The sequence below is a fragment of the Geotrypetes seraphini genome, chromosome 7, assembly GCF_902459505.1.
Source record: "Geotrypetes seraphini chromosome 7, aGeoSer1.1, whole genome shotgun sequence".
Taxonomy (NCBI): Eukaryota; Metazoa; Chordata; class Amphibia; order Gymnophiona; family Dermophiidae; genus Geotrypetes; species Geotrypetes seraphini.
The window spans coordinates 19,051,475-19,064,226 of NC_047090.1; the positions used below are offsets into that span (position 1 = coordinate 19,051,475).

Consider the following 12,752-nt stretch of genomic DNA (forward strand, 5'->3'; position numbering starts at 1 on the left):
TTTAGGCCACTTTTTAGACGTTTTTTTTCTTTTGATTATGAGCCCCTTAGTGTTTAGCACACAGTGTAGATAGCAACACATATTAAATTGATGAGCTCCCCCCTAAATGAACTGGATCCCATAAACAATAAAGCACTTTAATAGTACAGCAATTATATAAAATCTAATTTAAAACAGAATTCAACACAAGTCATGTTTTGCAGATAGCACGTGCTAAATCACTTAGTGCCTGTTGATGAATTCCCCCCTTAGTTTATTTGTCATCCCTGATGTTTTTGTTATTCATTTTTAAGGTGAATTGCTCTCTTTTTGTTTCTGTCATAGTAAAAATCTATATATATATATATATATATATATATATATATATATATATATATATATATACAGTACAGTATATGAAGTTCTTGTTTTTGTGTTCATAGAGAGCAGAAAACATATCGGAGAAAATATGATCTTCACTCATCACATAATTAAACTGTGGAGTTTTCTGATGGAGCATATGGTAAAATCTCACAGTATTACAGGGGTGCCCAACTCCGGCCCTCGAGGGCCGTAATCCTGTCAGGTTTTCAGGATTTTCCCAGTGAATTTGCTTGAGATCTATTTGCCTGCACTGTTTCTATTGTATGCATATTGATCTCATGCATATTCATTTGGGGAATCCTGAAAACCTGACCTGGTGAGGGCCGAAGTTGGGCACTCCTACAGTATAACTAGGATAAAAAGAGGTTTGGAAAAGCTGCTGGAGGAAGGTCCATAAACCAATATGAAGATAGGCTTGGGGAAATCCACTGCTTATTCTTAAGGGTAAGCACCATGCTTAATTTTGGGATTAGCCACTTTAACAATAGGATACTGGACATAATGAACCTTTAGTCTAACCCAGCATGGGAATTCTTATTTTTGGGGGGGAGGAGTGGGTAACCAGTTGCAAGGTGCTTCTTTCTGTTGTAGAATTTTTAAAAAAAGTAGATCTTCCCCCCCCCCCACTTTTATGAAGTTGCATTATCACCAGCCACAGCAATATTAACTCTGACACTCATAGGAATTCTATGAGTGTCAGAGCTAATACCACCATGGCCAGCAATAAAAATAGCTTAACGTGGCCTCATAAAAGGGGGGAGTATGTTTGGAATCATTGATGAATTCTGTTGAATTTCTGCATTAAATGGCAGTGTATTATGTTTTACTTTAGAAAATGGGATTTCATGTTAAGGTTATGTATATCTCTGATCTATTTTTCAACTTCTGGTCTACATTAACTAAAAACAGGCCACAGCTGAGACTATGAAGTTTGTTAAGAACATAAGAACATAAGAAGTTGCCTCCACTGGGTCAGACCGAGGTCCATCTCGCCCAGCGGTCCGCTCCCGCGGCGGCCCATCAGGTCCGCGATCTGTGAAGTGGTTTCTGACCACTTCTATAACCTACACTAGGGTATAGTCCCCTAATGGGAAAAATATCGCAAAATAATAATTATCACAGTATTCCCATATATCTGAAAAAGTGTAAATCACTTATATCTTTAAAAGTGTCTGTGTAGGAAGAGGCCTCAGTAACGGAGCCCACGCACAGTCGTATTCACAGACTGAGATATTTGGTGTGGTTGTGCTGCTCCTTGACTCTAATCATCGGCCTTCTTCCTATGTTTATATGTGTATTCTATCTATAATTACTCAATAATAAATATAATAAAAATAGGTATTCTTATTAGTGTCATATGAATCAATATCTTTTTATATCTTTTTTAATGCTAGTATCGTTTTTTTCTTTTATAGTATATCTACACTCTTTCATCTCATTACATTCTATAACCTACCTCAAGTTCTATTTGTACCCCTCTATCCCCTTATCCTCCAGGAACCTATCCAAACCCTCCTTGAACCCCTGTACAGAGTTCTGGCCTATCACATTCTCCGGAAGCGCGTTCCATTGCTAGATGGTTGTTAGTAGAAATGCTGGACAAGGCTCCGTGCCCAGTTGCTCAGAGTCGCCTTCTCCTAGCTTTAGTTCCTAGCCTTGTCATTAAACATTTTTTTTTTTGTCTTTTAGTCAAGAACGGGACATCTGATGGATGAAAAATGATCATACCCAGTAAGATAGCCCCGCTACATTTTTTTTTTCCTGAAATTTCTATTCTCAATATGTTCTACTGAAATAGGATATCGCAGTACATTTGCCTTTCAACATAATAACAAATTACAAAATAAAATAATAACAATATAAATGAACAATAATCCATAAAGTTTTTCTTAGGGGAAACAGTTTAAGAATCTTACCCAGACAATAAGAGTCAAATCACTTTGCTCTTCATCTCTGTTATTACAAATTCAATGTCAAGAAAGTCTTTTATTTTTATTAACTTATTCCAACCTACTTAAATATTCTAACGCTGGATCTCTTAAGACACAGACACAGAGAAGAAATACTAATATTCTTGAACTAATTAATCCGAGTCTTTCTTTCTGTGGAAAATACATCTAGAAATACAGTAAAATCTCACAATAATGTAAAATTTCAGAGCCTTTACGCATGTTAGTCACGGGGAGGCCACAAGTTGATCACATTACTCAACATTTTACTGTACTTTATTTTATCATCCATTTACCTTTTTGATAGGAAAACACCATGACAGTGAAGGAAAGGAAAGGTAGTAGTGACGAGGCCAGGGAAAGTGCACCTTTTAGAGGAAGATCCATCAAAGCTCTGAGGACAACTAGGAAATGTTTTCTTATGCTAGTCTAAACTAAGTTGTTTCAAAACAGTGTCTTCTGATGTCCCCCACCAACAACATATTTGGGCTCCACCTGATCTCAAATGATTAGTCTAGGAAAGGCCACAAACTGGTCAGTTTGGAGATATCCCTTCTTAATCTGCATGACTTCCCTCCACTGTTTGCAAATGTTTGTCATACATATTAGTTGGGGTTATCCTGAAAATCCATCAGCTTGTGGACCACAATGACCTACCCGTAGACTAGCCAGACATACATGTTTGAAAACACACTGCCAGCCCAAGAAGAGAGAGAGAGAGAGAGAGAGCGCGAAAGAGAGAGTACATTTCAAATAGAATTTAAATACCTTAATGCTACAATTTTTAAAAAAAGCCAAGTTGAATGGTGCATATGTATATGTGCTTATTAATCCTCAGCTTGCATGTGATGCTTGTATATAAACATCTGTGTGTTTGCTACATTCAATGTGTTTTGAGATGTCTTTATCATGTTCTTTTCTCATCTGTGTCAAAATAGCCATAAAAAATGTGTCCAACTATAGGAGCTCAGTATAATCTCGTGATAAATTAAAAACAAGTTTGTCAAAACATTCCACTGAATCATGATTAGTCTTCTTTCCCCTCCCCAGGGCTCATTGGTTTCTTTGGTTGGCATGCTTCACTGTACCAAATGTATATTTACAAGTGATGAGGTCTGCAAGTGAGCTACAAAGCTCCCCTGCTATAATATTTCCTTAGCATAAATACTGGTTTTTATGGTTAAACATAAAGCTATATTAAAGCTGGTGAAATTTGACTCTCTTTCTCTACAAACCAATTTGCTGCCACTGAAGAAACCCAAGGTAATGAGTTAAGTATCATGAGTCCTCAGCTCCAGGCAGCAGCTTCTGCCCTCCCCTTTTTCCCCAGAAGACATGCAGACTTTCCTCAGGTGACATGAACTGTGAGAACTGAAGGTCAAAAAAATAGTAATACTTTCTCACTCCAATAGAGAAGACAAGGAAGACATGAGGGAGCTCTCGTTGTTTTCATCAATGAGATTGAAAACTGTAGTGCAGGAGGATGAGTTGGGTGAGGGAAATGTGGGTGAGCTCTTGACCCTGCTGTAACTACAAACATTTCTCTACATTTAGAAATATTTGTAGGATGGGATAAGGGCAAAAATTGGTTTTATTTTTCTAAAAAATATATATTTTCACAAACTAGACTCTTCCATGGACACATGGTTAAGTAAAAACGGCCCTGTACAGATGTCAAGTAGGTTATTCTGTGCAAGTGTTAAGGGGTATCTGAAGCGACTATACTAAACTGCGCGAGCCACTCGAATACCTACGCCTGCTTAACAGGGAGCTAGGGGGACAGTATTGATGTGGGTGATTGTATGGTGGTGGTGGAGGTGGAAGAGGTGGTTGGTGAATGATTTTCACAGGGGTCCCTTGCAGCCCACTGCTTAGGCTGCGGAGAGGAGTGGAGCTGCAGGAATCGGACCTATAGCAAGTTAAAGTCTGATTGAGAGCCGGCAAGGCATGAGCTAGGTTTGGCTTGTCCAGGACAATGACTTTCACAATCTGCTGGCACTGCACAAGTGTTTCTGGGAGAGGTTGCGATGGCGCCAATGCAGTCTGGAGCACCTCCTGCTGCTGTTGCTGCTGCTGCTGCTGCGTGTTAGGATGCGTGCTGGGCTGCATTCCATTCTCTGGCCCCAGGGCGGAGTTGTGCTGGTACGTTTGAAGCCTGTTGTGAATTGACACCTAGTTTAGAAACAGTCAAAGAAGCATTAAATGTTACAAAACTTTTTCCCATCTTCTAAGCCTGGCTGCCCTGCACACCTACTGGGTATGAACTGTACCTTGAAATTTTCCAGGAAAATATTCAAGTTTCAAGTTTTATTAGGATTTGATATACCGCCTATCAAGGTTATCTAAGCGGTTTTTACAATCAGGTACTCAAGCATTTTCCCTCTCTGTCCCGGTGGGCTCACCATCTATCTAACGTACCTGGGGCTATGGAGGACTGAGTGACTTGCCCAGGGTCACAAGGAGCAGCGCGGGGTTTGAACCCACAACCCCCAGGGTGCTGAGGCTGTAGATCCAACCACTGCGCCACACACTCCTCTATTCCTTCTTCCTCCTTATCTCAAACTTGGCAAGACTATAATCTCAAGCTAAATTAACTACTGGAAACCACAACACTTTGAGTTTGGGTTTCAGTTAGACCCCCAGCCCCCAAAAAAACAGGATCTTTGATTTGTGCTGAAACCAAATGTGTGACCAAAATTGGCCACTCGGTTTGGGCGGATATTGAAGCTGAAAACAAAACTGGCCCTGCCTACTGAACAGCCCCCACCAACTCCAAAAATTATTCTTCCCAGACCCATCTCCTGGAGGCAGACCCCCCCCCCCTCCCAAATCCACCTCCTGTGGCAGCACCCTTCTTGAAACCAACACCAGTGGCAGCCCCCCTCCTGGGCCTACTGTATCATTGGTGGCTAGGGGGACAGGAACAATCTCCATCTGCTCCTGCCCATGCCTGCTTCTAGAGGTCACAGCCAGACATTTTGAGATTGGCACTGGCACAGGTAAGAGCAATGGAAGGGGCTGGGTTCTGGAGAGGGGCTGCCACTGGCTCTTTGTTCAGGGAGGAGAAGGAAAGGAGGGAGTGGGGGGGCTGCCCTGCATAATTTCAGTTCCAGCCGAAAATGCACAGGCAGTTTTGGCCGAAACTGAAACAAAACTAAAAATGAATTTCTGGCCTGTTTCGAGACCTGATCTAAAAGTGAAATTACCTCTAGTCTCATAAATTTTCAAAAACTCTAGTGCTCTCATTTATCTGCAAGCTTAACACTACCAAGTTTTTCTGATACAAATTACTAGACATTAGGAATGCGTGGAGGGGCATAATTGAAAGAAACGGCTAAGTTTGTTTTCGTCCAAGTTGCAAGTCATCCAAAGTAAAAAAATAGCTTAGAACACATTTTCGAAAAATATGTCCAAATTATTTTCTGTTTCGAAAATTGTCTAACCTATGGGGTTCATAATAATAAAAAAAAAAAGTCTAAAAAGTGTCCTAAATGGCTACTTGGACGATCAAAAAGCCTGATCGTCCAAATGCCCATAACCAAAGCTGGTTTTTAGACGTATCTAAAAACAGCTTAGGCCTTTCCCCTGCCTCTAAACGCACAGAGAGAAAAGAGGAGGGGAAAGGGCAGACAGTGGGCGGGAGATGGGCCGACCTACACCTAGGCGTACAACAGGTATAACCAAAACCATAGGCAGGTTGCCTAGTCGGTACTTATACCTTTTTGACTTAGACAAAGTCAAACCAGGTCTAAGTGCCGAAAAAGGGGCTGCTGAGCTGATTGAGGCTGCTGCGATCAGCTCAGCGGCCCCAGCAACCTGCCTACCCCTCCACCGCAAGCATCGTGGCATGAGAGATGCCTCATCTCCCCTCCACGATGCCATCACTCCTCTACCTGAACTGCCGCGACCCGCGGCAGGAGAGATGCCCTATCTCTCCTGCTGCGGGTCGCGGCAGTTCAGGTAGAGGAGTGATGGCATCGCGGTAGGGGAGATGAGGCATCTCTCCTGCCACGATACATCACCCCCCCCTCCCCACACACACACACACAACATCGGGGCAATAGGGAACCCAAGTCCTCTTGCCCCGTCGAACCGCGACCCCCCCGATGACATCGGGGCAAGAGGGAGCCCTCTTGCCCCAGCGACCCCCCCTCCGACACAAACGGGCAAGGAGAGAGCCCAAGCTCTCCTGGCCCCAGCGACCCCCCGACTGGATTGGGCCAGGAGGGAGCCCAAGCCCTCCTGGCCCCGGTGACCCCCTACCCCCCACCCCCCACTACAATACGGGCAGGAGGGATCCCAGGCCCTTCTGCCCTCGACATAACCCCCCTCCTCCCAAGACTGCCCCTCCAGAACCCCATGTGACCTAGGAGTACCATCATGTGCCTAAGGCCCCGCTCACAGGAGGGGCCTAAGCCTCCCGGGCCTATTCTGATTGGCCCAGGCGCCTTAGGACCCACCTGTGGGCGGGGTTTCAGACGGCTGAGCCAATCCGGCCCCATTCTTGGCACCCGTCTGTCTGGCCAATGTTAAAGGTATGGGGAAGGGGGGTGGGGGTGGGGCGGTCATGGGGGTCGGCCAGGGAGTCACGGGTCGGCTGGAGGGCTGATCGGGGGGTTCTGGAGGGTGGTCGTTGGGGAGAGGGGGGTTGTGTCGAGGGCAGGAGGGCCTGGGATCCCTCCTGCCCTTATTGTAGTGGGGGGTGGGGGTTAGGGGGTTGCCGGGGACAGGAGGGCTTGGGCTCCTTCCTGACCCAATCCAGTCAGGGGGGTCGCCGGAGCCAGGAGAGCTTGGGCTCTCTCCTGGCCCGTTCGTGTCAGAGGGGGGGTCGCCCGGGCCAGGAGGGTTTGGGCTCCCTCCTGGCCTGCTCGTACTCGGTGGGGAGGGGGCACGATTGCCGGGGCAAGAGGGCTTGGGCTCCCTCTTTCCCCGATGCCATCGGGGGGGTCGCGGTTCGACGGGGCAAGAGGGCTTGGGCTACCTCTTGCCTCGATGTTGCCGGGGGGGGGGGGTTCACGGTTCGTCAAGGCAGGAGGGCTTGGGCACCCTCCTGCCTCGATCGTTGTAGGGGTGGGGATTCTGTAACTGGTGTTTTTGACAGACACTGGTTACAGAATCCAGCTTTTAGGCAAAGGACTGGCTCCTTCTTCGCCTAAAAGCCCTTGTGTTTGGGGCTTAGGCATTTTTTGATTCATTATGGGCAAAAAGTGTAGACGTCGTAGGGGTGTATTTGTAGACATAATGGTGATCTGGGCGTTTAGTAGAGGCAGGCCATAATCAAAACAAGGACGTTTGTTTTGGTTATGGACATTTTCCTTGGTTTTGATTTGAACGTTTAAGGACTTAGGCAAAAAGGGGACTTAGATAGTTTTTTTGATTATGCCCCTCCACACATCCTGCCAATCTGATCGTTCAAGCTGCTACATCGTCCATCTTTATACCACATTTTCGTCCAAATTTTTGTCCAAGTCAAAATGCCTAGAACAAGACCTGTTGGACGTGGGAGGGGTCTGCAAAGTGATGGACTGAACACCCAGACATGGCACCTAAATAGTGGGGCACTGCTGTGAACTTCACAAAGAGGGTGCCATGTCATCATCTCACTACAGCTCCCTTATAGGTCATGGTGAGCCCCCCCAAACCACCTACAGAATCCCCTAGACCCACTTATCTACCACCCCAATAGCCCTTACGGCTGCAGGAGCCACTTATATGTCAGTACAAAAGGGTTTTGGGGATGTATAGGGAAGTGCACATGTTTCAATATCAATGCAGTGATTACAGGGGCTTATGGGCATGGGTCCTCCTCTCCATGGGTCCCTAACTCACCCCTAAGATGGCTTAAGATGCCTCTATGCAGCACGACTAGGCTTTCCTATGCCATGCTGCCAGGTGATGATGTTCTGGAGGCACAATTTTCATGTTGCGATTAATATTTTTATGGGGGTGGGGGTGGGGTCGATAATCACTGGGGTAGTGTGTGGGAGTCTGTATTATATGTTTGCAGTGCTTATTTGGTCACTTTAGGTGGGTTTTTGTGACTTAGACCATGTTTTAAATCAGGGGTGCCCACACTTTTTGGGCTTGCGAGCTACTTTTTAAATGACCAAGTCAAAATGATCTACCAACAATAAAATAAAAAAAAAACCACAAAGCACACTGTATGCATAGAAAATGTTAATCATCATTCCTATTCCAGGGTTTTCAAAGAGGTCAAAGCAGATGACTCTAAGCACTATCACCTCAGTAACAACCATACAAAAATAGACAAATATACCCCCTCTCTTTTTACTAAACCACGATAGCAGTTTTTAGCGCAGGGAGCTGCGCTGAATGCCCAGCGCTAAAAACCTCTATTGCAGTTTAGTAAAAAGGGACCTTAGTGTAAAATATAGACAGCAGATATAAATTCAGACACATTTTGATCACTAAATTTAAAATAAAATAATTTTCCCTACCTTGTCTGGTGATTTCATGAGTCTCTGGTTGCACTTTCTTCTTCTGACTGTGCATACAATCTTTCTTCCCTTCTTTTAGCCTGTATGCTTCTTCTCCTCCAGACCTCATTCCTTCCCCCCAACTTTTCCTTCCTCTTCCCTGCCCTTTCTTTCTCTCTACCTCCCTTTCTTTTTTTTCTGTTTCTCTTCTTTCCTTCTTTCTTTCTCCCTGCCCTCCCCCAAGCCACTGCCACTGCCATTACCATCGGGGACCAGGACCCAAACGCCACCAATAACAGGCCCCAAGCTCTCCCTGCTTTGGCCAACCAGCATTCCTCTCCCCGACGTCAATTCTGCCGTCGGGAAGAGGAAGGCTGATCAGCCCAAGATCGTGATCAACCTATTGGGGGAAATGCTGCCGGGTCCTGCCTTCGCGGAAACAGAAAGTAGGCAGGACCCGGCAGGAAGAAGAACAAATGCTTCACTAACCTGTCTCCCGCATTAGCCCGTAGCGAACGGTTGCTTCAGGGCTCTCAACATGTGCGTGCAGGCTTCCCTTCTCCCCCCCCCTCCCCGGACATAACTTCCGGTTTCGGAGGGAAGAGAAGAGAAGCCTGCACGCACACGTTAGAGCCCGGAGCATAAGTTCGCTAGGGGCTGAAATTTCCAAGCCGGTTTTTTTGGGGGGGTTTTTAATGTTCAGCAGCGGCAGATGACAGCTAAAAGGCCCTAGGGAGAACACTGGAGAGGAAGGCTGATCGGCCGGTAGATCAGTACGGCAACACGAGTGCGATCGACTCGAGTTGCCTTCCTGAGCTACTGGTTGATCGTGATCGACGCGTTGGGCACCCCTGTTTTAAATAGTCTAAGTCACAACATCCAAGTTCCGTCTATGCTGTGATGTATAACTTTCGGTTACACATGCAGAACGACCAAGTCTAAGCCTGCCCACATCCCGCTCAAATCCCCCCCTCGACACTCCTCCTGAAATGCCCCATTTAGCTATGGTTGTTCAGCGGCCCTGTGAAGGCCTAGGTCGGTTTTATTATCGGCACTTGGACATTTTTGATTGATGATCGTCCAAGTGCCAACTTAGGCCAGTTTTTGGACATTTTTCTTTTTCGATTATGAGCCCCATGTTTTGTGTAATTTTGTTTATTATTTTTAACTATTTTTGCGTAAGATATTAGAAATAAAATTCTTTATACTGACATTTTTTTTCTTAATTATGATTTCTTACAGGTGGCATTGTCTGAAACTAATATCACTGGCATTTCTGTAACTTTTAATAGGCAGAGGCAATGTGATAATTCAGTTGTCAACAAATATTACTTTTCTTCCTTTTAAATAACACTTTGGGGGGGAAGTTAAAGTCTGTCTAGATTTAGACAGTAAGAATGCTCATAAATGCCAATATTCTAGTCATTTACCTATGTATGTGGACACTTAAGTGCATAAATGACTATTTCCCAGCTATGTGCTATTCTGTAAGTCTGAGCCAATGTTTAATGGCATATACTTGAGCAGAGATCAAGAAACACATAGCAATGTATACAATGCTGCATGCAGAGTATAAAATACTACAATCTACACATGTCCTTCAACAATCTAGGCATGAGCATTTACATCAGTTTTTTTGGATGATATAAGCCAGTGTTCTTCAACCTATAGGCCATAGGAAATAAAATAATTATTTTGTGGACTGGCACCAGTCCACGGACCAGCAGTTGAAAAACACTTGGATAAGTTGTGTCCATCTCCACCCAATCTCCGCCCCAGACCCTGCCTCCATAATAGTACTAATTGTAACACCATTTTTTCTATTCATTTTTCATATATACACACACACAATATAATCGTATCAACAACACATAATGGTTAATCACAAAAGCACAGTTACTTACCATAACAGGTGTTATCCAGGGACAGCAGACAGCTATTCTCACATATGGGTGACGTCATCAGCGGAGCCTGGATGCGGAAGCTCGCAGACTTGCTTGAAGAAACTAGAAATTTCGAGTCGACCACACCACGCATGTGCGAGTGCCTTCCTGCCCAGTGTAGGGTGCGTCTCCTCAGTTCAGATAGCTAGCAGAGAAGCCAACCAGGGGAGGTGGGTGGGTTGTGAGAATATCTGCCTGCTGTCCCTGGATAACACCTGTTACGGTAAGTAACTGTGCTTTATCCCAGGACAAGCAGGCAGCCTATTCTCACATATGGGTGACCTCCAAGCTAACCAGAATGTGATGGTGGGAGTGTTGGCAATTCAGGAAATTAAATTTTGTAATACCGTCTGGCCAAACTGGCCATCCCGTCTGGAGAAAACATCCAGACAATAGTGAGAATTGAATATATGAACCGAGGACCAAGTAGCAGCCTTGCAAATTTCCTCAATGGGCGTAGATCTGAGGAAAGCTACTGAAGCTGCCATTGCTCTGACTTTATGGGCTGTGACTCTACTGTGTAGGGGTAATCCAGCCTGGGCATAGCAGAAAGAGATGCAAGCAGCCATCCAGTTGGAGATGGTACGCTTAGAGATGGGATGTCCCAACTTGTTTGGATCAAAGGAGATAAAAAGTTGAGGAGCAGTTCTGTGTGGTTTGGTGCATTCCAAGTAGAAGGCCAAAACACTTTTACAGTCCAGAGTATGCAGAGCTGATTCTCCAGGATGAGAATGAGGCTTAGGAAAAAACACTAGAAGAACAATGGATTGGTTGAGATGAAATTTTGAAACCATTTTAGGTAGGAATTTAGGATGAGTACGGAGAACCACCTTGTCATGATGGAAGACAGTGAAAGGTAGATCAGCAACTAAAGCTTGCAGCTCACTGACTCTTTGAGCAGAAGTGAGGACAATGAGAAACACCACTTTCCAAGTGAGATACTTCAGATGAGCCTTGTCAATTGGTTCAAAAGGTTCAAAAGGAGGCTTCATCGATTGAGCTAGGATAATATTGAGGTCCCAAACCACAGGAGGCGGTTTGAGAGGAGGTTTGACATTGAAATTTCCTTTCATGAATCTGGAAACCACCGGATCAGCAGAGAGTGGTTTCCCTTTAATAGGCTGATGGAAAACTGCAATTGCACTGATGGACTCGGATCGATGTAGATTTGAGGCCAGAAGTGGATAAGTGCAAAAGATAATCCAAACAGAAGATAAGGAGGAATGTTGAGGCACCATATCGTGAGAAAAACACCACGTAGAAAATCTAGTCCATTTTTGGTGATAGCATTGTCTAGTGGAAGGCTTTCTAGAAGCCGCTAAAATGTCTCTTACAGATTGAGAAAACTGAAGAGGAGTCATGTTGAAAGGTACCAAGCTGTCAGATGTAGAGACTGCAGGTTGGGATAAAGGAGAGACCCTTGGCTCTGTGTAAGCAGAGATGGAAAAATTGGTAGAAGGTATGGCTCCCTGCTGCTGAGTTGAAGTAGAAGGGAGTATCAAGGTTGTCTTGGCCACCGAGGATCAATCAGAATCATGGTGGCATGATGTTCTTCAACTTGACCAGAGTCTTGAGAATGAGAGAGAATGGAAGGAATGCATATAGGAAGAGATTTGTCCATTCCAGAAGAAAAGCATCTGCCTCGAGGCGATGAGGAGAGTATATCCTGGAGCAGAACTGAGGCAGTTTGTAGTTGGGAGCTGCAAAGAGCAGGCGTTCCCCATTGTGAAAAAATGTGATGAAGAGGCGAGGAATGGAGTGTCCATTCGTGAGGATGCAGAAGACGACTCAAGTTGTCCGCCAAGCAATTATTTGCCCCTTGTATGTAGACAACATTGAGGAAGGTGTTGTGGTGGATTGCCCAATCCCAAACCTTCAGAGCTTCTTGAAAAAGGGAGGCAGATCTTGTCCTTCCCTGTTTGTTGACATAATACATGGCGACTTGGTTGTCCGTCCGAATGAAGACTACCTGGTCGTGAAGATGTTGATAGCCTTGAGGATCGCTCTGAGTTCCAACAGATTGATATCTAATCTAATCTAAACCTTAAGTTTATATACCG

At 44.9% G+C, this 12,752-nt stretch overlaps 1 protein-coding gene across 2 annotated transcripts in view; it reads right to left on the reverse strand.

The window, feature by feature from the left end:
- Positions 1–2,241: 2,241 nt before the first annotated feature.
- The window catches only part of IQSEC3 (IQ motif and Sec7 domain ArfGEF 3), a 225,807-nt gene continuing 215,296 nt past the window's right edge, over positions 2,242–12,752 (reverse strand). The window contains exon 13 of one of the 2 annotated variants that reach the window (XM_033953076.1): positions 2,242–4,484. In XM_033953076.1, coding sequence (XP_033808967.1) covers positions 4,032–4,484 — 453 coding nt within the window. In that variant the 3' untranslated portion in view covers positions 2,242–4,031. The remainder of the gene's footprint in view (positions 4,485–12,752) is intronic. The other variant, XM_033953075.1, reaches the window with a different exon arrangement.